Raw genomic sequence first — 25,245 nt, 5'->3', positions numbered from 1 at the left:
CAGTTTTTCTACTTAGTTTCCACTTACAGTATATGTACTGCAGCAACCATCTTCATAATTTTATTTGAAAAAGTAGTTGTAATATGACCATGTACAACACTGAAGACATCGGTATCAGTATTCCGTATCTTAAAATGACTGTATATTACCAAAAAACACCTCTACTGATTTAAAAACCACAATAACCGGATACATTTGATAAGTTGTGCCCATAAAACATGCCGGTCGCTAGGACAACCATTTAGGGAAGATATACCTTCTATTTCATTGGACAAACCCCAACAAATCACATATGACCAAAAAGCCTCGTGTTTTGTATTTGAAATAGAAAATGAAAAACACATTTTGAACACAGAAGTTGACATTTTATTGACCAATTGATTATTATTTAAAAGTATCATTGAATTATTATTCATTTTGATAATTGTCATAATTACTATTCAAATAATTAACATTACTAAAAAAAAAAAAAGATGTTTTTTTAAAGTTGTAAATCGAATCTTAACTGGAAAATGTGCCGATTGCATTCCCTACACAATAAACACTGTTAACCAGTCAAAATGAAGGAATAAAACCCACATGGCAGATGTGTTTCTTCACTGTATTTCTGCATATTTAAAAACAAAAGAGGAGCTTAAGAAAAGCAAGATACAGCAGCTCGCACAGCTTTTGCAGTTATCCCGGTGAGTCACGTGAAAGTATTTTCCATAGCCATAGTATTTCCTTCATCTTGTGTTATAAGGTTGTACATGGATGGAGAATGTCACATAAAAATAGCCAGAAAAAGGTGAGTTGAACAATTACGGACCAGTCAGACAGAAAAGAGAAGCCGCAGAGGAAAAAGTGCTTTCAGATGATGACAAACCTTTTTTTTTTTTTGGTTGAGCTCATTGGACAAATAAAGTTGTAATTGAATTAATAGTCATATCTACAGTAAGAACAATACACACACACACGCACACACACATCCACAGGCAGACTTCCATACACACACTTAAATGTTTTTAGTAGTGTTCATCATTATTGTGTCCATGGTGATTGAATGTACACAAAAAAGGCCATGAGCTCCTCATGCCGTCGCCATGACGGTTATGGAGTAGGAGGAGGTGGAGGAGCAGGTGGGGCTTGGAAGTGTCAGATCAATAATGTTAATTGGGATGGGGAAAGATGTGGGGAATGAAACTGAAGGCAGTCCGTTTCCACAGGTTGGGTATCATGTCTCCGGAAGCTGGTTGATGTCAGTCAGGTTGGTGTCGTTGAGGATTAATCGGATTCGATCCAACGAGTCGGCCTGTCGTATTCGCTCCAGCTGGACCTGAGGACGTGGACATCAGTGACCATCCATGTAAAAGTACAACGTACATTCAAAATGAGATTTGTTACCTGAAGAGTCTGAGAAAGCTTTACAAAGTCCTTCTGAACTTGCTCGCTGACATCCAGCTCTGTTTGCAAGCGCTGGGCTTTGTCCTTCTCTTCCAACACCTGACTCTCTAGTACACCCTGCAGAAGACACACACATGCACACACACGCACACACACAGTGGATAAGCTTTGCGTTGAACATGATCACATGATCTCCAAAATATGCAACATTCTGCATAACTGAAGGGGCAAAATAAGCTTTTTCTTCTCTTTGGCAATGTGGTGCAAGAATAGTCACGGCAGTGCATGATATGCTGCGATGCCTTCAATATTTTCGAATAATAATAATAATAATAATAATAATAATAATAATAATAATAAACGTTACCAAATTTCCAGCCAAAATGTGAAGAAATCTAGATGCACTACAATGGCGGCATCTAGGCCTGCCACATAATCAATAAATCAATTAACCGGACGATGAAGAAAAATGAGCTTGATAATTTTGCCGGTTTCGAAATATTGACATGTGCATGCGTGTTTGTTTTCCCCCCTCTCTCTCTCTTCCAAACAGGCTGGATGACAAGATTTACATTTGCACACATTTTGTCCAGCGGTTTGTCGTGGCAATTGGTGTTATTTATTTATTTATGGCACCCTTGAAAAACGTGAAGACTTGTGTGCGCACTGTTTGCGTTCTGTTCACGCATAAATTACGTACTTGGCTAAAAGAAACAGGGTCCATTTTATTTTCATTGGGGTTTTTTTTGTCTTTTTTTGTTAGTTTAATTTAGTATGTCGTTTATTTTATTTAAAAGCTCTTGACATTTGAATTACAAAGTTAAATACTCTTGAGAAATTAAAGTTTACTGCTTTTGAGACGGTGTACTTGCATTATGACATATATTATCATTACATTAATGAAAAATGGTCTCAATAATAATTTGTAGGACAATTATCATCCAGCAAAATTGGTTATAGTGACAGGTCTAGTGATGTCACATAAGCTCCAAAATTTGCACCAATATGCAAAATAAGCTCTTTCTTATTTCTTTGCAGTAATGTGCTAGAACAGTCATGACAGTGCACGATATGCTGCGATACCTTCAATATTTCTCAGACAATTAAACAAAACTAATCCATTTATCAGGACATTGAGGCACAATTTGCAAAGGTCTTTGGAACAATGTGCAAAATAAGATGTTTGTTGTGATTTGCAGTATGGCATTAGAGCAGTCAAATGCTTTCACTAGTTCTCTGCATGACTACCAAGTACAAGTATTAAAGACCATATAGAGCATACATCTTTCATCTCTAACAATTCACTGTATCCAACACCAGTTGTTCTGCGGAGGACAGATGACAATAAATCTATCGTGTCCCGCACAGATACAGTGTTGTGTAGAGTTTAAGCACATGGGGGTTAATTCTGTATAAGATTGAAACTGACCTTGGCTGTGCTCAACTCTTTAAGCTGCTGCTCCAGACTCATTTTCAAGGCCTGGATGCTCTCCAGTGTCTCCGTCTTTTCCACTAATCTGCTCTGCAACTATACAGAAATAAAACACTGTACTGTAGGTACACCAAAACTAATTCATTTAAAAAACAATGAACAAAACATATATACATATACTGTATATACATACAGTACATAGCCCACACCGTAGTTTGAGGAAACGCAGTGGTGTGGCAGTTGATGTGGAGCCACAAATGGGAACAAATATTGGGCAGAAATGGAAAAAGAAAAGGGTCGTTTGAATGGTAAGTTTACCTCCAAAGCCCTGGCATATGGATCTCTTGACAAGACCAAAGTTATTTGTATCTACTGGCGCTGTGAGCCGAGTTGTCACAGAGTACATAGACTGAAATGGCAGTCAAAAGAGAGAAGGTACTAGTGCACTGCAGGTATTTTTTATTGCCATTTATACAGTGGTACCTTGGCATACGAGTGTCCCAACTAACTAACTTTTTTTTTTTTAAATATACGAGCCATTTGTCTGCAGATTTTTTGCTTTGAGCTGCGACCTAAAATTTGGGTTATGAGCGAGTAGTTACAGGCAGGCATAGCCAAGGACAGCTATTTGGGTTGTTGTGTCAATGTGACAAAGGCAGAAGTGAGCGAGCACATACACAGAGAGATGGGAGTAAAGGCTCGCTAGGGACATTATTAGCATTATTATTATTATTATTTATTAACAATTTATTTGTGTTTATGCTTGAACTGCTGTGTTTGTCAAAGATGACGGAATAAATGTTGCATGTTGCAAGACCCGTGGTATCAAACTTCCACGTCGTTGAAGTCACCAGATCAAGGAAAGTGTGACAAAGTGTGTGTGTGTGTAAAAGAGAGTTTGTACATGTGTGTAAAAGAGTGTTTGGAAGTGAAGTATAAGCTACAGCCTGACTGCATTACAGTATATGGGCGCAGTCCTATTTCTGTAACTGACTGTTCTTGAGCACTCTATTTTATTTTTAATTACTCAATATTTATTTTGCTGCGATTGGCTGGCGACCAGTCTCTCACCTGAAGTCACCTGGGATAGGCTCCAGCATACCCGTGGCACAGAAGATGGATGGACGTATGGATATTTATTTTTGTTAACCCCCTGTTTTCATTTCACTTGGTGGGTGATTTTGCAAACCTTTATTTGTAATGTTAGTCACAATTGTATTTCCTGAGGTTACATTCTTGAAGAGAATGAGATTTGAGCGATAGACAGTTGACCAATGTCTCTTGTCAATGTTGTACATTGTGTGTTTTTTATACATTGAGGTCCATTTTCTGTTGAGCTGTTTAAAAAAAACAGAATGTTTAATAGCAAAAATTTGCATAAAGCAAACACTATCAAGTTTCATATTGATAAATGCATTAAAAACTTTAAAATTGTCTTTCAAAAAGGTACTCTTTATTAAAGATAAAGCATTTTTATCTGCGATTAATTATGAGATAAATATGGACAACATGCGATTAATCAAGATGAAATTTTTAATTGATTGACAGCCCTAATACACACACACACACACACACAGTCATCCCTTGCTACATCAAGGTTTTAAAAAAATGTACGAAATGATCGGTTTCATTGACTATGCCCTATTATTAGTAAAAAAAAAAAAAATCAAACAGCATGATTTATTAATGACTATATTTTTGAAAACCGTGATGGACTGAAGCCTCAAAATTCGACAGTGAAGTGGCAAGGCGTTACTGTATTATACAATATAATATAATAAAATACAGTAAATCAAATGAAATCTTGAAACCCTGCACAGGATAATCAAAATGTATTTAAGACACCGACACAGTGAAGTAATGACAGAGGTTGATATTGGGTACAATTACCAAAAGGAATAGAATAAAACCCTTCTTTATACAATATGTATGTTACTAAATGTTATTTCAGCCCTGACACTTGACTTACCTGCTCTTTCTCTGCCTTTATCCGCTCCAGCTCTGTCTTCAAACTGGAGAAGGATGCTGTAGGACGAGGAGACATGGAATCATGGACATATCAAAGCCAAAACACCATCCCTGTTCTGAAAATGTTGGTTTGATTCATCCGTGAATAATACAACAAAAGGTGAAAGAGACACGTCGAATAAACTGCATGTGAGGTGTTACATCAAACAGGACTGCGTTAAATGTGAGCCGCAAGCTAAGCCAACTATAGAAAGAGTAAGAGCAAATCATTAACAACAATTTATAGTGTCAAGTTCATTAGTGTGTCAAGTTCATTAGAGCACACGCCTGCAGCATGAACACACACATACTGTATACATACACAAGCAGGAAAAAAGTGCATGTTGTCATACCTTCCAAGATGTCTGAATGACAACAGAGGAGAAACAAAAGCAGAAACAGAGAAGGATGTAAACATATCTGGAGAACTTCAGAATACAAATGCAAGGTGGATTCGACCCCGCGTGCATGTGGAAGGTTTCCTCTCTGAAGTCATTTCCTGTTTGGCTGAGTTACATCACTGGTCACTCACCGATCTCCTCCTTGCAGCCCTCGATCTCCAGCTGGAGCGTGTCCTCCAGGTTCTCCTTGAGGCACTGCTCAGCCTGGATCTGCTCTTTGAGAAAGAGGATTTCCGCCTTCAGCTTCTCCTCCATGTGGTCTGCAGACGTCCGCAGCGCCACTGTGTCCTCACGCAGCTCTGTCACTTTGGTCTGGAGCTCCTGAGGAGGGACCAAAATGTATTTATATAATATCATATATGTATATATGCAACATAACAGGGCATTTCCAGCCCGGTAGGATTCAGATCAAAACTTGGAAGCGACTAATTCACTGCAGCAGATTCCTAAAAACCAGCAGAACTCTGACATATAGAGGATCTTTGACTAGTGTTCTTGTAACAGATCCTTAACAACAGCAGTGTCTATGTGTGCCCTGAGATTGGCTGGGGACCAGTCCGGGGTGTACCCCGCCTGTTGCCCGAAGTCAGCTGGAATAGGCTCCGCATGCCCCCGTGACCCTAATGACGAGAAGCGGCATACAAAATGGATGGATGGTGTATATAGATATATACGCACATACACTATGTGTGACGTGTGTGACGAAGGAATCAATTCTGGGGTGTTACCATTCCAAATACCATTCTTTCTCACGGTGTCTTTAAAGAAAGACTTAAAAAAACATCAGACAGCAAAGTAATAGGTAGATAACGGACAGACACTACCAACGAATAATGCTGAATAATCAACAACTACATGAGCTCTAACTATGTAACTTAGCAACAACAGCAGTACAGCAACAACAGTGCAGCAAAGCACGCTGGGTAATATATAACAGTATATATTTTAGTTTTAATGCAATAAAATAATGCAAAATAAGAACATCTAAGTTATCAGTCAAAATAATAATCAGTACATTCATGTATTTTAAAACAATACCCTTTTAACTAAAAATAAATTAAATCTTTCCAAAAATAACAATTAAGGCACAAGAAACACAAATGTACTCTTGTATAAAATATGTAATAAATTATCTACTCGGAGATGTGTGTAGTAGCCAACAAAACAACTGTACTCATTTAAGAGTATTGTTACTTTACAACAATTTTACTCAAGAAAAACATATGTGATGTTGCACATATCGGTATCGGTAATCGGTTGATATCGGAATCGGAAATTGAGAGTTTGACAATATCGGTTTTCAGCAAAAAAGCCAATACGTACATCCCTAAATACAATCCTTTTGTATTGAATGTGTGACATCACCTTACGTAACTTTCACAACGCTAACACCCACTGAGGAAAGACTGAGGCACCAACAGGCAGCTCACGTAGCAATCGTAGGCGCTCAATAGTGCGCCAGTGCAGCTGTGATATAAAAGGTGCAGCTTGTTCAACCGCCAACGTGTTGAAAATGTCACAGGAGCATCCCAGGTGCACCACCTACCATGTTTGATAGTGCAGGAAGTGTGGGAGGAGCGTGTGTGTGTGTGTGTGTGTGTGTGTGTGTGTGTGCGTGCGTCAGCAGAGCTATTGTAAAAAATAAAAAATAAAAAAAAAATCCTAACCAAAAATAAAATTCTCTTCCTTGTCAAGATAAGCTAGATTTATGAAAAGACGTGAGGCAAAGACATACAAACATACTTGCACAGTGCTGGGCATGATGAAGTCCTCCTGTTGCTGCAGCTCCGTGTGGAGACGGTGTTTTCCTTGCAGGTTCTCGTTGTCCCTCTGTAGTCGACTCAGCTCGTCTGCCACTTGCTCTCTCGACTGCACCAGTACAGCCTAAAACAAGCACGGCAAGCAAAACATGAGAAACACATCTCAGCGGGATGCTGAGTAACAAGAAACAAGCCTGTAGCCAGTGTACAGCTTATATAGCAGTATAGATTTACTATCAACACACACATTGTTGTCTGTTTACTGTAGCTGGATACACAAGGGAGTAGCAAGACACTTGTGTCTTGACTACCCTCGAGCATGGAGGCGGTGCACAAGTGTTGCCAGGCAGTGGTGGTTCATTCAGGGCGAAACATGAATTCCAACCTGTTCTGAAATAGAAAATGTATCCTCTCCCTTTGGAAACTGATGTCCAACATGTTAATAAGGTGCCCAAACACAAGATGACAAGTGTCTTGCTGAGGAAGATGACGGTGAAGTATGTCTCCTCCACACCTGAACCCAATTGCGCACCTGTGGAGCATCCTCAAGCAGAAGGAAGGAAGGTGGAGTGCAAGGTGTGTAATATCCAGCTGCTCCACCAGTGATGTCACCATGGAGGAGTGGAAGAGGATTCCAGTAGGAACCTGTGCAGCTCTGCTCTACTCCATGACCAAGAGGGTTAAGGCAGTGCTTCACACTAAACATGCACACCAAAGACACCATTTGGACATGTTCACTGTGAGTGAACTCATTGCGTTGCAGTTATTTAGACAATGGCTGTGTGTTGATAGTAAATCTATATTGCTCAAGAAGATGTAACCTGACTACTTTAAAGTACAGTCCATCTACTGTCTGTTTATAGTGTTGTCCCTTACAAATGCTTGCTGATTCACTTTTGGGAGAGACTGTATCTAAAAGGTTGGCATGAGGAACCAGGCATAATATTTAATTATAAGGGATTATGCTGCTCACCATCTGTTCCTGCGTGTTCCTCTTAGCTTCACTGAAGGCCTCTTGTAGTGTGCCGAGCAGTGTCTCAGACTCCTGGACTCTTTGTATGAGGGTGGACACCTGTCACACAGCCAAAAAAAACCTGTCCTTACTTTAGAAACCATCACTGCTTTGATTGCTTATAACATTCGTTGTGTCCAAACCTTAGCAGAAGTTTCCTCGTTTCCCACCTTGACCGAATCTTCCATGTTCTGTTTCTCAATCATCGTCCTCTCCAGCTGATCATTTGCCTGACGCAGCATTGCCTGCAGTTTCTTCACCTGCAGACGAGCGTTAAAATGGTCAGCCAAGGACTGACGCAAGCATTCGAAGGAGTGGTAACAACGGACGGGACCTGATCTCGTGTCTCGGCCTCTTGTCCCTGGAGGACCTGCAGCTGCTTCTCGTAGTTAGAGCACATATCACATCGACGGCCCAACTTCCTGCCGGCGTTCTTGACCTGATGGTGGCATGATGACACAAACAACATCCAATCATTTTCTATGCCGCTTATCCTAATTAGGGTCGCGGGGGTATGCTGGAGCCTATCCCAGCTGACTTCAGGTGAGAGGTGGGGTACACCCTGGACTGGTCGCCAGCCAATCGCAGGACACCAAGAACATATGGGGTCACATTTGATGCCAGTACCATTACACAGCAGGCACGCTGCAAACCCTTGCAAACCCTCAGTGAGCTTCATGAGGGTCACCTGAACTGGTTTTCACCTCACAGGTGTGCCTTGTCAGGGTTACTTAGTGGAATTTCTTGCCTTATTAATGGGGTTGGGCTCATGGGGTTGTGTTGTGTGTGTCCAAATGTTTGGCCTGTACTGTAAATAAGTATATAATTTTTAATTATTGTAATATATATTATATTCATTTATTTTAATACATTCTTCAAATTATTTTTACTATATTTTAGGCAGGATATTATATATAATAATATTAAACATTATATAACATAACTTATTCATTTGTACAAAAAAGGCCTCAACTCGAATCAACCGCTTACCTCTATTAAATGTCTGGCACTCCTTGCAGTTGAGTAAATACAAGCACATGGCCACTATTTCAGGAATTATGGTGTTGGTGGTGTATATAACAACATCTACTATATACATTTACTTCATTATTATAATAGATATTATTGTCATTTATTTTAATATATTATTTTACTTGAAGTACTTGAAGGGGGAAATGATAGTATTAAAATATTATAATTTGTACAAAAAACAGCTTCCACTAATAAATGCCTGGCACACACCACAGTTGAGTAAACAAAAGCACACAGACACTATTTCTGCAATGACAGTGTGCAGGATACAAAAAAGCTACATCAATTCTGCCTAGCAACAAGCAACCGCAATGCCTACCTCTTGTTGCAGCAGGTTCCATTCGCTGTCACTGACCAGGCGGTATCCTGAAGGAGGTAAATAAGCAGTGTCGGGGGCTTGCGAGATGCTGGACAGCAACGACGCCGTCTCCTCCTGCTCGGGGGTCATGGCTTTAATGGCCTTCTCCTGGTCTTTTGTCAGCAGAAAGTGGCTGGCCGTGAGCTTTATGGAGCTAATGGACGAGGTCTCGCCAAAACTACTGTCTGCGATCCCGCAGTCGGCCCCCACTAAGGGCCCAAAGTCCGACTCGTCCAAGTGGCTGGCTGACTTGGCCTTGTGGTTCTGTCCACCCAGACCTTGCTGAGTGGACAGCGTGGAACCGAGGCTGTCCGTCGACTGGACTCTCCGCAGGTTGTCCTTGTAAGGGTCGGCCAGGCCGCCTGCCACCACATCAGCGTCCAGGGAGTGCATGGAGCCATGGGCACTGTGGTTGGTCGGCGGCTAAGAGAAGAAAGAAAAGAAACTGCGAAAAAGAAATCTAGATCAAGCAGAAACTAAGTGTCATGCCTTTGGGGAAAAAAATGTCACACCCCATTTCTGAAGTTCTGAATTTTATTCTCTTTAATCTATTTTAATTTCTTGTTTGTATTTCCCTTTTGTCTTATTTTTACTTTTATTTCATTTTCTACTTTAGCATCACTTTTAATTCATCATTTATTGTTTATATATATATATATTTGTGATTTCAACTCTGGTTTTATTCATATGTACTTATGTATTCATTACTTTAGTTCATTTTTCTACTTTCATATTATTTATATATTTTTTAATTTATTCATTTAATTTTGTAGTTTTATTTCATTTTGGACTTTAGTTTTGCTTTTATCGTTTAAATTTTTTATTAGTATTATTTTTTGTTGACTTTATCTTTACATTTATTTGATTTTACACTTTAGTTTCTCTTGTTTATTCATTCAATTTTAACTTACATTTATTTAATGAATTGAAAAAATGTTCTCTCTCTTTTATTTCAAGTTCCTTCCTAGGGTAGCTAAGAATCTGTTGGCTATTGAGTCAAATTGTTATGAAAGGTGGTGTTATTGCTAACATTTTACTTCAAGAATCATTTTGAGCTGTGAAAAAACACATAATATACATGCAAGCATTTTAGTTACAGTATGACAGTATTTTGTTATTTTTATGTTTTACACTAAGTTTTACAGTGGTTAACTTACAGTATTATATTACACCCTGGACAGATTCAAGTATTTCTATTTCCATTCATCCTTATGGTAAGGAATTGACTTTATAAAAGATACCTACAGTATATTCCTATTTCCCAGTGTCATGAATGCATGAATGCTATGACTATAATACGCAGAAGGTCAACAGTGAAGGTACTCTCATGTTACTCAAAGGGAATGTAGCACAATGACAGACGATAATGGTGCTGTATCCGATTACGCAATGCCCAACCCCTACCTCGTCGACGCTCAGACCAAGGAATAAATCCTCCAACGGTTCTGTGTTGTCTCCGCCATCTTCCTCGTGGAGATCCTTCACTTGGCTCAGCCTCTCTTTCTCGTCCTCCTCCTGGAACAGAGAAAAAATAAGCTACACTTCGCAGACGATACATTAGGTACAGTACAGGTGGCCCACCTTATGAGACGAGATTGGAGTACGTAATGTGTCTGGCGAGTGTATTTTAGTGATAAAAAAAGCACAATTTTATACTGTGTATAAATGCATTAGGTGGGAGACACATTAGTTAAGTAACAATGAGGTTGTAATGGATGCTCCTCTTTCAGTCAATAGCTCAGTCTGGTCTCTGCTCACTCCATTAATTGATCTCAACATGTGTGGCTTCCCAAATGCAACCGGAGACCAAGAGAATACCAAGCAAAATGGCGACCTCCAAAAGCATCACCTGGTCTTTCTTCTTTATCTCCTCCACCTGCCGGAGCTGCTCGGACGACAACACGCTTTCAATTCTCTGCATGTCCCTCATGAGGAGGCGCTGGGACTCCAGGAACTGGTCATTGGCTCTCTGCCACGTGTGTTTGAGCTGGTTGTGCTGCTGACGCTCCAGCTCCAGTTTGTGGCACACTAAGTGGAAACAAGCAAAGGTTGAGACTTACGACGGAATGGACCTTAAGTCATAGTTTATTTCAACCAAAAGCAAAGAAGCAAAGCTCATGAAAATGCCCTCCATGATCATATATTGATAATACAAATTTAAAGATACTTGAATTCCATCCATCTTCTATGCCGCTTATCCTCACTAGGGTCGCGGGTATGCTGGAGCCTATCCCAGCTGACTTTGGGCGAGAGGCGGGGTACACCCTGGACTGGTCACCAACCAACCGCAGGGCACATATAGACACATATACATACGGTATATACAATCATTCACACTCACATTCATACCTATGGACAATTTAGAGTCGCCAATTAACCTAACATGCATGGTTTGGGAATGTGGGAGGAAAGCGGAGTGCAACATACAACATACAACTCCCCACAGAGATGCCCAACAGAGATTCGAACCGTTGCGGCCAACCTGCTAACCACTAGGCCACAGTGATATACGTCAATTGCTATGCCGCTTATCCTACCCTTCAATTCACTAACACAAAAATGTGATTATATAGACAAAGACAAAAATAAAACAAATTAAATTACATAAAATTCCACAGTACACATTGGAATAGTTAGATAACATGCAATATGAAAATCAGCATAAATAAATAATAATAATAAATAAATCAGCATCAGCAACTATATACAGTTGTGTTAACTCTATATAGTTTCAGTAACTAACTATTTTGGTAATAGATTTATCGTTTTATGATTTAAATATGTAAACATCCTCTGATTTCAGCCTCTCAAACGTGAATATTTTTTAATTTTCTTTGTCATCTATGAAAGCAGACCTACTATCTTTGTGTTTTAGCAAAAACAAGATAGTCACACATATCAGCTTTGATTTTGGAAAACAGTGATGGCCATTGTGGCCTCTTTTCTGATATTCTGATACCCAACCACTAACTGTAGGCGTTTGCTTCATATTAATTTGGTCCATCTATGGCAGGGGTGGGCTAACTTTTTGACTTGCGGGCCACATTGTGTTAAAAAATTTGGTGGAGGGGCTGCCTATATATCGAGGAGGCATCAAGCAGAATGACATACTTACTCACGGTGCAACGAAACGAAAACACAACACATCCACAGCAAGTTAATGCATCACATAAATCAACAACTAAGAGCTAAACATTGAACATAACTTAAAACTGTTATTTCCAAATGCCCGCAAGGCATGCTGGGTAGTCCAGCTGACCCACCATGAACTATGAGTATGTTGACTCTGCCTTGTTTACTTCTCTGATCACCTAATCAACATACTTTGCAATCAAGCAAAAATGGGACAAACATGGCAAAATGTTGGGAGAAAGAGCAACACAAGCTACCCAGCATGCCTTGCGGCAGGAATATATGGGTGTTTTTTTGGCATGGGTATTGTGCATAGACATTTGTTTGTATGCCCACATGGTGCAGTAGGTAGGTTATTTTGTGTGTCGTGTGCATTGACGTGTTGTGTTGTTTGGATGGCTTTTGTGCTACAGACTATTTTGGGTGACAATAGCACTGCAAGTCATGTTGCCGGCTACAGTTTCCATGTTAAAGGCTTAAAAAAAAGAATTTGGAACCAGATTTTAGGCCAGATTAAGACGCTTGGTGGGCCTGATGTGGCCCGCGGGCTGCAGTTTGCCCACCCCTGATTTATTGCCTAACCAATTACTCCATTAATTGAAACAACAAGCTTCAAATGAATCATTTTTGTGTACATTTATTGTTTTACTGAAGCTATTTGACAACCATTCAACAATATTCAAGCGGCAACCTGATGTTTCTGCATATAGTATTTGCTCTGTCAGTTCAAATCTTCTATTTCTGAATAAATAGGTGAAAATTAAAAATGTGTGTATGTTTTTTTTTTGTTTTTTTTTAAAATCAGATTCATCGATTAATCGAAAAAATAATCAACCAATTAAATCGGTTATTCCACTAACCGTGAGTTGCAGCCCTAATTGATACAGACCCTTTCCAAAAAATTACAATGTCATGGAAAAGTTGTTTAATTTCCATAATTCCATTCAAAAAGTTAAATTTTCATAGATTATATATTCAGGGCCCACAATTTAAACGATTTCAAGTGTTTATTTGTTTATTTTTACATAATTTGGGCTTCCAGCTCATTAAACCCACGAAAACAGGAATTCAAAAAATTTGAATACTGTGAAGAAATCAGCCCAAATTTTGCAGGGCATGAATGTTTTAAACTGAGTGTCACACACTAATCATCTACTAAACTCAAATCACCTGCACAGGCTTCCCCAGGTGTCATTAAATTGCTTCAGTTTGGTTCAATTGTCTCAGTTCGGTTCAATATGGGGAAGACTGCAGACATGACAACTGGCCAGAAGACCATCATTGATACCCTCCATAGGATGGGTAAGCCACAAAAGTTCATAGCTAAGGAGGCTGGCTGTTCACAGAGTGCTGTGTCCAAGCATGTCAATGGAAAGTCTAGAGGAAGGGCAAAATGTGGCAGGAGAAGATGCACCAGCAAAAGAGATGACCGTGGGCTTCAGCGGATTATCAAACAGGGAAGATTCAAGAATCTGGCAGAGATCCAGAAAGAGTGGAATGAGGCGGGAGTCACAGCTTCAAAACCACCACATTCAGACGCATCCGGGAGATGGGCTACAACTGTCGGGTTCCTCGGGTCAAGCCACTTCTGAACCTGAGCCAACGTAGGAAGCGTCTCCACTGGGCCAAGGAGAAGGACTGGACTGTTGGCCAGTGGTCCAAGGTCCTCTTTTCCAATGAAAGTAAAGTGTGCCTTTCATTTAGGAATCAAGGTCCAAGGGTTTGGAGGAAGACTGGTGAGGAACAGAATCCAAGCTGCCTGAGGTCCAGTGTGAAATATCCACCGTCCGTCATGATTTGGGGTGCAATGTCCGGTGCAGGTGTTGGTAAACTCTGCTTTCTTAAATCCAAGGTCACCGCAACAGTCTACCAGAATGTTTTAGAGGACTTCATGATTCCTTCTGCTGAGGATCTGTATGGAGATGCAGATTTCATCTTCCAGCAGGACCTGGCCCCTGCCCATACCGCCAGAAGCACCAAAACCTGGTTTGATGCCCATGCCATCACAGTGCTTGACTGGCCAGCCAACTCAGCGGACCTAAACCCCATTGAGAATCTATGGGGTATTCTCAAGAGGAAAATGAGGGGCACCAGACCCAACAACAAAGAAGAGCTGACAGCAAGCATCAAGGAAATCTGGGCTTCCATAACTCCCAGGCAATGCCACAGGCTGATTGCTTCAATGCCACGTCGCATCGAGGCAGTGATTAAGGCAAAGGGATTCCTAACCAAGTATTGAAGATTGACATCGCTTTGAAAGTACCATATTTTGATTGATTTGATGTGATCCTAATTTCTTTCTTTTTTTCCTGCAAAAACAGAAGTAAATGGTGATTTCTTCACAGTATTCTAATTTTTTGGAATTCCTGTTTTCGTGGGTTTTATGAGCTGGAAGCCCAAATTACGTAAAAATAAACACTTGAAATCGTTTAAATTGTGGGCCCTGAACCTATAATCTATGAAAGTTAAACTTTTTGAATGGAATTACGTAAATTAAACAACTTTTCCATGACATTCTAATTTTTTGGAAAGGGTCTGTACACCTATCAAACACAGCTCATTTCTCCCCCTCCAAACCCTCCTGCTAGCTTGACGCTGATGTTCTCCTCTGATTTCGGATCAACATTTGCAATAAGTGTTCTATTTATTAGATTAGATTCAGCTACAGAACTCCCCCCACCCCCTTCTCTCTTCAATTGCCATTGGTCACTAGCGACAGAAGCTGACACATTTATGAAACACCTTCAAAGTAAAAAATGTATTCGGTACTCACCACTAATGACTGATTGACGAGCCACACCATCATACCATCACATATTAACTTGTGTTCACCTCACTGCACGCTTTGGGGGCGGATTGACTGTTGGCGGTTGAAGTTTAATGCTTCCATAGCCAAACAAACTTTTGCGTCTCAGCACGCAGCATTGGTGCGTTCAAGGGCTGCCGAACAAACTGCAAAATCTCAACGCTTGATGAAAAAACATCAGTTTTTTTAAAACTGTGGTGCATTTAAGCTGTCCATTTGACCTGTATTACCAGGAATTTATAAATTATTACCACCAATGTGTGGGGATCCACTGTATACTGTTTGTGACATTTTTGTTGGTGGTGCGCTGTGAGATTTTAATGTAAAATACACGCCTTGGTTCAATAAAGGTTGGGAAACATTGCCCTAGTGGACATGTGATTTTCTCATGCAGTCCATTAAGCAAATAATTTAAAGCTGAGAAGAATTAGGCCAGATTCTTCTAACTTCATCATCTCTTCAACCCTTTTGACAAAAAGGCCAGCCATTTTTAAACTTCCAAATGACTGAACTTCCTTACTGTTCTGCACACAAAAACCTCAAAACAACCTCTGAAGACAATAACAAGAAACAAAAATAAAGCCTTCAAGGAAAACTCAATGAATGCTTTTCTTCCTGTCACTCCTGTCTTGTATTCAGGGTGGTCTTATATTTGTGTCAATAATAAACAACCACCTTCGTGGAGCTCTCTGCGCAGTTTCTCTGCATCCTCCTGCAGGACAGACTTCTGTGTGTTGAGCACCGCCACGTACATCTCCAGGTCCGTGCGACAAGACTTCTCAGCCTCCAGAACGTGATTGAGCTCCTTGACCTGACGAAGGATGACTACAAATATTAATCATTGGAAATTCAAAAATTCTCCTCCTACAAAGACAGCAAGGAAAGGTTGTAGATGGCCTCAATGAATCCCACTGAATATTTGCTGGATTTTGTCACACATAAACACAATTACTATGCAGTTGCGCACTACCTAGTAGGCAGATTGGTCAATTACGGTGCATGCAGTGTAAACCCACAGGTATCCAACCTTTTTCCAGCGAGGGCCGCATACAGTAAACTAAAAAAACAGGAAGCACTTGGAATTGTTCAATTTTGTCAACTAACCCATGTAGCTATGCAAAAACAAGTTATATATATTTAAAAAAGAAACAGCCTGCATCTCAGCTTGGTGTTTTAGGTAACCAAGTGTATTATTACTTGAACTTTTTCTCCACTGCTTCTTTTCCATTTGTTGTTTTTCATTTTTACATAAGTTCCAACTTTTTTCTCATGATAATTTTTCATTACATTGTCACTTTATTCCATTTTCATAATATTACAATTTTATACTTATATATTAGGGGTGCTCCGATTGATTGGCCACCGATCCGTGAAAAAGCATAGTATCGCCATATCCCGATGCCGCCCACTTTCCCTTCACAAAGCCAATAAAAGCATGTCTGCCATGTGGGACTTCCTGTCGTTGTGAGAGTGATATAAGCTTTTCACCCTGCAAAACAAGCCTTAAAGAGCTTTAGTTTGGTGCGGCATTTGGAGGGCTCGGCACTTGGCAGTGTGTGGTGAGTTTTCGCAGCTCGCGACGTGATCGGCGGCTAATTAGCCAAAACGCAGGACACGTGCCTGTGGTAGCCCGAACAGTGATTGGATTCGTTGGACTGGATGGCCGGCCGTCATCGGCGTTGGAGGAGACTGAGTTTGCCGACTGCCTGGGGTCCTGCTGGAGTGCCATTAAGCTGCTTTTGCATCCAAAGTCTCCTTAAAGAAGGCGTCTGATCCTGTAAGTTTCACTAGTGATTTTTGAAAAAGTAAGTCAAATATGTTTTTGTCTAAATTTATGGTCCCCTTTTCAAAAAAATATAGCCCAGGAGTCACCAATGTGGTGCCCGCGGGCACCAGGGAGCCCCTCACGACGACATGAGATGCTGCATGCCTGGTTTTCATTCAGGTTTTCAGTTAATAATGTGACAACACTAGAAAGAAATGCATTCTGAAATACAATATGTGAGCTGTGGATACAAGCATTTTATTAATGTTCTGGTAAAACACACATATTCACTTTGTTTGGGTTGAAACAACCTATGAAAATGTTTTTTTATGTTTTGTAGACTTAATCTATGTGATCGGTAGCAGTATCGGCATTGGCATCGGACGATTTCACTCATGGATAATCGGTACCAGTATCGGCAGCATAAAAACTTGACCTGAGCATCCCTAATTGATATAAAAAATATGTTAATATAAATTTACATAAGAATTTTACATTATAATTTTCCCAAAAAATGCAACTTCATAAAAACGAATAGTTTTTAATATTACGACTTTCACATTTATTTAATATTTCAATTTTATGCTTCAAAAATTATTTTTATCACTCATAGTATTACGAATTCATGCTTGTAAAACAACTTTTTTATGACTAATATTTCTCAAATTACTGCTATTTTTTCCACTTTTGTTGTTGTTTTTGTTTTTTTTCTCGTTTAATTGTACTTTGCTTTAAAATGTGCTGAGGGCCAATATTTTAAAAAATCAGCCACTGGCCACCCTTTGGACACCCTGGTGTACACAAACCTTAGACGCCTCCAGTTCCTTGACTCTGTCCTCGGCTGTGGCCAGCTTGGCTTTAAGTGCCGCAATCTCCTGCTCCATGGGCATTACCACAGAACGAAGCTTCTCTGCATCCTCCTGAGCCTTTAAGCAGATTTTATACACCCATAAACATCTCAAATTGTCCAATTGAAATTGTCAAGTCCCAACATAAATATCGACATTATGGACTGTCTACTTTTTTCATATCGTCCTCCAGGTTCTGCTCCTCCTGGCCCTCGGTGAGTCGCCGTCTCAGGTCGCCCACCTCCCTCTCCATGGCATCCCGGTACTGGCCCCACTGGGCTCGCTCCTGCTCCAGACGCTGGTGGAACTGGACCTCATACTCACACACGGTTTCTGAGTAAGGGCATGAGCATTACAAAGAAAAACAGCGTGTAACAAATGGTGACATTGGTTTTGGCTTGGTTTTTTTTTTTTTTTTTTTTTTTTTTTTTTTTAATACCTTTCATGATGGCCTGCAGCGAGGCCACCTCCTCCTGCCACTGGCTGCGGACTTGGTCAATGGCCTCCTGTTTGGTGTTCTCTGACACAGTGGCCACCGCTTTGATGGTCTCGATTTCGGCCCGAGCTTCAGACAGCTGGGCCTGGACTGCGCTCAGCTCAGCTTGGGCGCCCTCCAGCAATGACATCTGCCTCTTCAGCTCCTCTGGAGATCGAAAAAAAAGATTAGCGAGGTAGGCGAGCACAGTAAATGCTTCAATGAATGCCTCAATTTAGTTAACCACCGAGTCTTACAGTCGCCTGGTACGTGGGCTACACAAGCAAATAACTGGCGGGGTCTCGCGGTCTAGCACAGGGGCAAAAACATAGGCATTAACAGCGGGAAACCTCCTGATGCTGTTTTATATTAACTCCACAAGATGGCATAATTTGTGGCTGCTCCCCCACTACCTTGCTATATGATATGAAAAAAGGAGCCATAAAATCACCTTAATTTAGACAAGAACGTATTTGAGTTACTTTCTCAGGAGAAACTTACAGAAGACGGGAAGCCTTCTTTAAGATGTGAGAGTACATTGGTGGAGCTCTAGCAGACTCCCAGGTAAGTGAGCGAGAACTCGGCGAACCCGGTGTCTTCCACCGCTGAGAAAGGTTGGTCATCTCGTCCGATGAATTCAATTATTTTTCAGGTTATTTGTGACTGTCACGCACATGCGAGCGAGTGTTGTCCACATGGCTACGTTAGCTGCTGTTTGAGTGATGATCACACTATGAGTCTCAAAAACTCACCATAAAAGTTTTTTTTACAGTGCTACGCCAGCAAGATGAGTTTTCGCAGCATGTGTTTGCAGTTAAGTTCCACACGGTTTTGGTACACCTGCGCAGTGTGAAGGGAAGTGTGAGAAGGACGCTGCCCGAGACCTTAGTTAGGGCAAGCCATAGGTCAACGTCTTTTGCGATCGGCACTGAAAGGCATTTATCGGCATATGCCGATCACGTCAAATTTCAAGGAAATCGGTCAATACTGATCGGTGGCCGATGGATTAGAGCTTCCCTACCTGTTAATAAATGACTATGTAGTCAAAGACAGCTGCGTTTTCTCTTTCCACTTTCTCATGCACTCCAGATAATTATTAAAGTTGAAAAATGAACTCATAATATATAACATGAGTGTTCAAAATAAGTAAATAATCTCTGCTTCCAATTAAGGCCCTGTCCTTTTTACAGTTTAGGTAAATAAACACCATGGCTACAATTACAGCATTTACAGAATGCATCATTACCAAGGCTAGAAAGCGCGGCATGTTTTATGTATTCAACAATTGGTATGTACATCCCATGGCACCGTGCCTACCTTCTTTGGCCAAGTAGAGCTCTTTAAATTTTGCTCGCTTCTGGTTGAACTCAGCCCTCTCCCGCTCCAGAACCTCCACCCGCTGCTGGAGCTCGTCTGAAAGCATCAAACGGAAGCAGACACGGAAGAAACATTCAAGCATTAAGCAAGGCAGACCGCCACACAATATCGCGAGTTATGAATAATGCATTGCCTAATACTTCTTAGCCAGTCTACATTCAGACATTTAGCACAAAGATGCATATGTAAAGTATATCCCTTCTTCCATTCATCATGGAGCCAACCATGCAAGCTTGAGTTGTTCCATCATCAATTAAATGTTACTTAACACATGCAAAGATGGACGTTTGCACATTGCAGGTACTTCATAATCCACACAGTGCTGTGAGAATTTTCAATGACATTGTACGCACAGGACGTTACTGCACGCTGTAGCATGAACAGTGCAACTGAGTAAGTAATGTGATAAGTGAAACCGATCAGTACCACGTACTGTACTAAGGCAAGGCCAGCAGCTCAATAAGCATACATTACAATAGTACGTATATGCCAAAGATGTGTCATAAAATATTGTCACTGTCTCGTGAAAATTAATGCAATCCATCCATGTATCTCCAAATGTCACTGTCCAAAAAACAGCAAGGGTCTCCAAATATACAGGTGAAAAGAATTTTTTTTGCTTTTGTTGTTTGTTTATTGTTACTATGTATCTGCCAAAATAAAAAAAATATGTTTCCACATTTTGTGTGTGTGTGTGTGTGTGTGTGCGTGTGCGTGTGCGTGTGCGGCTGGCAGGGAGGGGTGTTGACCTAACCAGAAACGTCAGGAAGGACATTGATTGCCAATGGTCTACAGCCAATCAGGACCCAAAACACAATGGCCGGGTTCTCCCTTAGCCAATAAGGACTGTTGTGGCTCTATATTTAGCCGGCTCTCGTCTACTGTGGGTTCCTGCTATGCTCCTACAGGCACCTTAACAACTGCACACGTCTTCAGCATGTACACCCTCTACTGGTAGCAATAGAAAAGACAGTAACAGACACACAACAGAGCACCGATAGATCACTCTAATACACCATAAGGACACAGACCACAACACGTTGCTGTTTGATGTGTGTTAAAAGGCCGTGTAGTGTGCTAGCATGGATTAACTTGAGGTTGTGCACCAACAAATATGCACATTAGCAAAACGTACCTTTATGCATTCCCACATAGTATCAGCATTTGGGACCGAATATGAGGTTAGGCCTGTCACAATAACAAATTTTGCTGGTCGATAATTCTTACAAATTATTGCCAATAATCGATATTATTGACACCATTTTTTGAGACCATTTTTTCAGTAATTACTGTATATGGCATAATAATGCGAGTACATCGTATCATACTTTCTCGGGAGTATTTAACATTGTAATTGGAATGACAAGAACTTTTAAATAAAATAAATTAAACAAACAACATAATCAGTTAAACAAAAAAAAAACAAAAAACACCCCAATGAAAATAAAATGGACTCTTTTAATCTCTTAGTAAAAATTGCACTTAAATCAAACTCACATACTCCAAAACAATAACAAGTAGATCCTGTCTGTTAGAAAAAAATTCTCTCTCACTACAATAAAAAGCACACACAACAATAACTACAATATAAATAAAATGGAGTATCACGTCTCTTGTAAACAAAATTGCACTTGAATAAATAATCAACATTGGCCATTATTCCTTAACAGGAAGGCTTAACATACAGCGAATGACACTGTGAGTATGCACCTTTCTGCACTATTTTGTTGATATTTATTTTGCCGACCAAATGCCTCAGTAAGCGTTGGCTGTTGGGAGGAAGGCTACTCCATTGGTAGTTGTTTTTTCACAGATATATGCAACTGTTAATGCACATGTCCACTATTATCGAAGACTGGCGTTTCAAAGTGAAATAAAGATATATACACAGCGTCCCACTTCACGTCATACTTCTATGTAGGTTTTACATGGGCTCACACATTCAAAAGTTAATGTCTTCATTAAAATCTTTTTCAAAATGTTCCAAGTAATGTATTTACTTGTAATTTCATATATTGCATGTTTTGAAAGCAGCCCTCCTATTAAGTCTAGTAACATAATGTTTCTTTTCTTCTTATTCATTTTCTTGTGTTTTCTTTCTTTTGTTTGGGAGAATGAACAGAACAAGAATTTCATTGCATAGCATAACTACCTGTTTTACTGCGCATATGACAATAAAACTCTTGACTCTTGAATGCATGTTTGGTTATTATTTTGTTTGTAGTCAACTTTTTTTCATTTGTCTTTGAGCTGTTTGCAAATACTCAGTGGCTGCAGACAGAACTTTCCAATAGCTGGTAAATATGACTAATTGATCATGGTAGTTGATATTGGTTGAATAAGCCTTTGATAAACACATAATGTATTAGTTGAAAAACACCTCACATTAGCCTATTATCTCTTTCAGCCCAATGCAGCCACTTGTTTTTATTTTTTGTATTATTCGTATTACCACATATAGTAGACATAATAAGAGTTAATAAGCCATTTAAGACGTAAATAAAAGAGGGACCTTAGTGGCGGCCGGACAGGAAGTGACATCAAGGGTTCAGAGTTGAGTTTTAGCTTGTCGTGAGTAGTTATTACCAGTAGTTATCCATCCATCCATCCATTTTCTATACTGCTTCTCCTCATTAGGATCGTGGTGGTATGCTGGAGCCTATCCCAGCTGACTTCGGGCGACAGGCGGGGTACACCCTGGACTGGTCGCCAGCCAATCGCAGGGCACATAGAGACAAACAACCATTCACACTCACATTCATACCTATGGACAATTTAGAGTCACCAATTAACCTAACATGCATGTTTTTGGAATGTGGGAGGAAAACGGAGTACCCGGAGAAAACCCACGCACGCACGAGAACATGCAAACTCCACACAGAAATGCCCAAGGGAGAATCTAATCGACTCGATCTCCAGACTGTGACTGTGTAGCCAACATGCTAATCACAGTAGTTATTATTATGATGATTATGTTGTAATTATTGTGCCTGTTGCGAGATAGTTTAAACTTCAATAAATGCCTGTCTGGCGATCACCTCGGGTGCTTTGTCTCAACAAACAATTACTGACACCTAGTGGCCAATGTTGACTACTACATTCACAATTGCAATGCTTCTTCTGCCTTGTATTTGTATTTTTAGTTCATTTAGTAAGTTCATTTAGCCATTTTTATGCTTGAAAATACTTACTTTATAGGCCGTATTCAACCACGAGACAGCAATCATTTAATTCATTCATGGGGGGGGGTTCCTTGCTGTCCACTGAAATTTTATGAGTTCATTCTTTTATCCTTGCTCTTCGATGAAAAGAAAGTGTCTGCAAATGTTAGTTTTTAGTCAAAGAATTACGAAATGATGTTTAACATTTTTTGCGTAATTAAGGCATGCCACGCCTCTCTGTTATGACGGCAGACAGGAGGCACAGTGTAGCATCCCCACAGAGTCACACAGTATCTCTTTAATCACTTTATTCCAACCTGAACACATCAACAGCATGCAATTCCAAAACCATATATGTATCTGTATATACAGTATACACTGTATGTATATATATCTCCGTCTTTGGAACAACACTTCCTCATTCTCACCACACTCGAGTGAGGTGCATTCACGGAACAAACCAACGTCTTGCAACTGTAACAAAGGACTTGTTAAGCAAACTGCTAGGAGCATTATACATCCTGGGACGTACTAAAACCCTCCTCCCTCTCTGAGCATGAATCTCCATCTACAAGGCATACATTCGGAGTATGCTTCTCCGATTTGGTGTGGAGCAGGCACCACCGCACTCACACTATTAGACAGGCTGCTGAGCAAAGCCCTCTGATTACTAAAAATCATTTAGGAATCACACGGAGCTGAAATTATCCCACTTGAGTACTGGAGGAAAGTTGCATCCCTTTGCACTTTTTACCGACACTTCTTCATGAAACCAAATCTGCTTTAAAAAAAATACTGTCAAATATTACGTCTTAAGTCTTAAGACGGATACCCCTCAGGTCTGGTGCCCCTGGCAGCCTGGCTAACTTCAGTTTTGTCCCGTGAACTTGCAGCATGTCTCTCATGCAATTGTTTTCGAGGTGTGTGTTTGGAATTTGTTGCATTTTTCTTCTGCATTTGTTTTGGATCCAGCATTAACGTGATTGAAGCATTCTTAATTTGCAGCATTTCTATTTTGCATGTCTTGGGTCACTTCTGTGTTTGGAGCGTTTGGACGTTGATGTGCATTTGCTCGTTGGCCAGACGGCACCGCTTGGGTGGGGATCTGCTTTGTAAACAAAGTACAACTAAATGTTGCCAGTTAATACAAATAGTGTGCCACTCTAACGTCTGGAAAATGTAGTGTAATAAATAATATCATAGTTTTATATTGAGATTTTGCTGTTTTTTTTGTACAACAAGCAAAACTTAAAACAGCCTATTCGCCTTGACAATTTATCAAGCATTACCTATGGCTACAAAACAGACGTCATGACTGTTTATAAGCTGTCAATCAAAGCTACAAGACCCCAACATGACCCCTAAACCACTGCTTGAGCAACCTGCATAAAGGGGACAGACCCTGTGGAGTGTGCAGGCCACATAATGATCACCTATAATCACTCCTTAAGCCCTTTATGTACACTTCAAGACTGGGAATATGCAGATCGCTCTAGCTTGAGCTTGTCTGGAGCCTCTTGTGAGTGCTTGACAGGTAGCAGTGTTAGCTAGATGAAATTACTGTTATAACACGCTTCTACCTTATTTTGGAACCTTCTGGTGAAAATAGCACACATTATTCCAGCTTGTTAATTTCATTTGAACATTTAAACACCCACAATATGAGTTTATAATTGTTGACAGCCTGTGTGTGACACGTAGCCCCGGGGATGCTAGCAAGCTAATGTTGTCAAAAGATGCCGAGGCCGCTAGCTGCTAGTTCCGGAGGTCGCTAGAAATTAGCGTGCTCCCAACATAACCAAAAAACAAAGTAATGTTACCGTCATGCTGAGACGAGGGAGCGGATCCCGCAGCCTGCTCGGCCATGGTTTCCTGGGGGAGCTTGAGGTAACCAGCAGAGCAACGGTGTCCAAGCTAGGAGTGTCTAAGAAACAGGCTAACATGACAACTCAAGTGAAACGTACGAGGGGAAAAGGGCACCGCTTCCGGTTGGGCTTTCCAAGTAAAATTAATGTCACGGCGTTTATTTTGCAATATAGTGTACTACCGAAGTAAAGTACAATTGAAAATTTATTAAATATAGACATATAAAACTGTATCTCAACATTAATCGTGGCACTAATCCCTTCTTTTTTGTTAAATAGACAATTTCTGGTACTAGACAACCTATTTCCTGTACAGTGTTTCTTTATTTTAACTTGCTTGAGCGCGGTTTGCTCGAGCCTTCAAAGTAAAATAAAATGTTACGACGTTTATTTAACAATATAGTGTACGATTTAATTAAAGCACAATATAC

General features: G+C 40.3%; 1 protein-coding gene across 2 annotated transcripts; it reads right to left on the bottom strand.

The window, feature by feature from the left end:
- Positions 1 to 44: 44 nt before the first annotated feature.
- On the bottom strand, positions 45 to 24,933 carry rabep1 (rabaptin, RAB GTPase binding effector protein 1). 2 transcript variants are annotated; one of them, XM_054755559.1, is made up of 18 exons: positions 24,770 to 24,933; positions 19,729 to 19,824; positions 18,376 to 18,579; positions 18,109 to 18,269; positions 17,895 to 18,014; positions 15,999 to 16,134; positions 11,235 to 11,413; positions 10,790 to 10,900; positions 9,347 to 9,808; positions 8,330 to 8,434; positions 8,139 to 8,255; positions 7,957 to 8,055; positions 6,967 to 7,107; positions 5,355 to 5,544; positions 4,785 to 4,840; positions 2,813 to 2,911; positions 1,384 to 1,500; positions 45 to 1,315 (listed from the first exon to the last, which is right to left on the bottom strand). In XM_054755559.1, exons 1-18 carry the CDS (start codon positions 24,813 to 24,815, stop codon positions 1,214 to 1,216), a joined length of 2,541 nt encoding a protein of 846 aa, XP_054611534.1. In that variant the 5' UTR covers positions 24,816 to 24,933; the 3' UTR covers positions 45 to 1,213. The 2 variants fall into 2 exon arrangements, with proteins under 2 accessions (XP_054611534.1, XP_054611535.1); XM_054755560.1 differs by lacking the exon at positions 2,813 to 2,911.
- Between the last annotated feature and the right edge of the window lie 312 nt (positions 24,934 to 25,245).

This window comes from Dunckerocampus dactyliophorus, chromosome 16, assembly GCF_027744805.1.
Source record: "Dunckerocampus dactyliophorus isolate RoL2022-P2 chromosome 16, RoL_Ddac_1.1, whole genome shotgun sequence".
NCBI lineage: Eukaryota > Metazoa > Chordata > Actinopteri > Syngnathiformes > Syngnathidae > Dunckerocampus > Dunckerocampus dactyliophorus.
The sequence above is the reverse complement of the archived record's forward strand: the minus strand, read 5'-3'. Positions and strand labels throughout refer to the sequence as shown.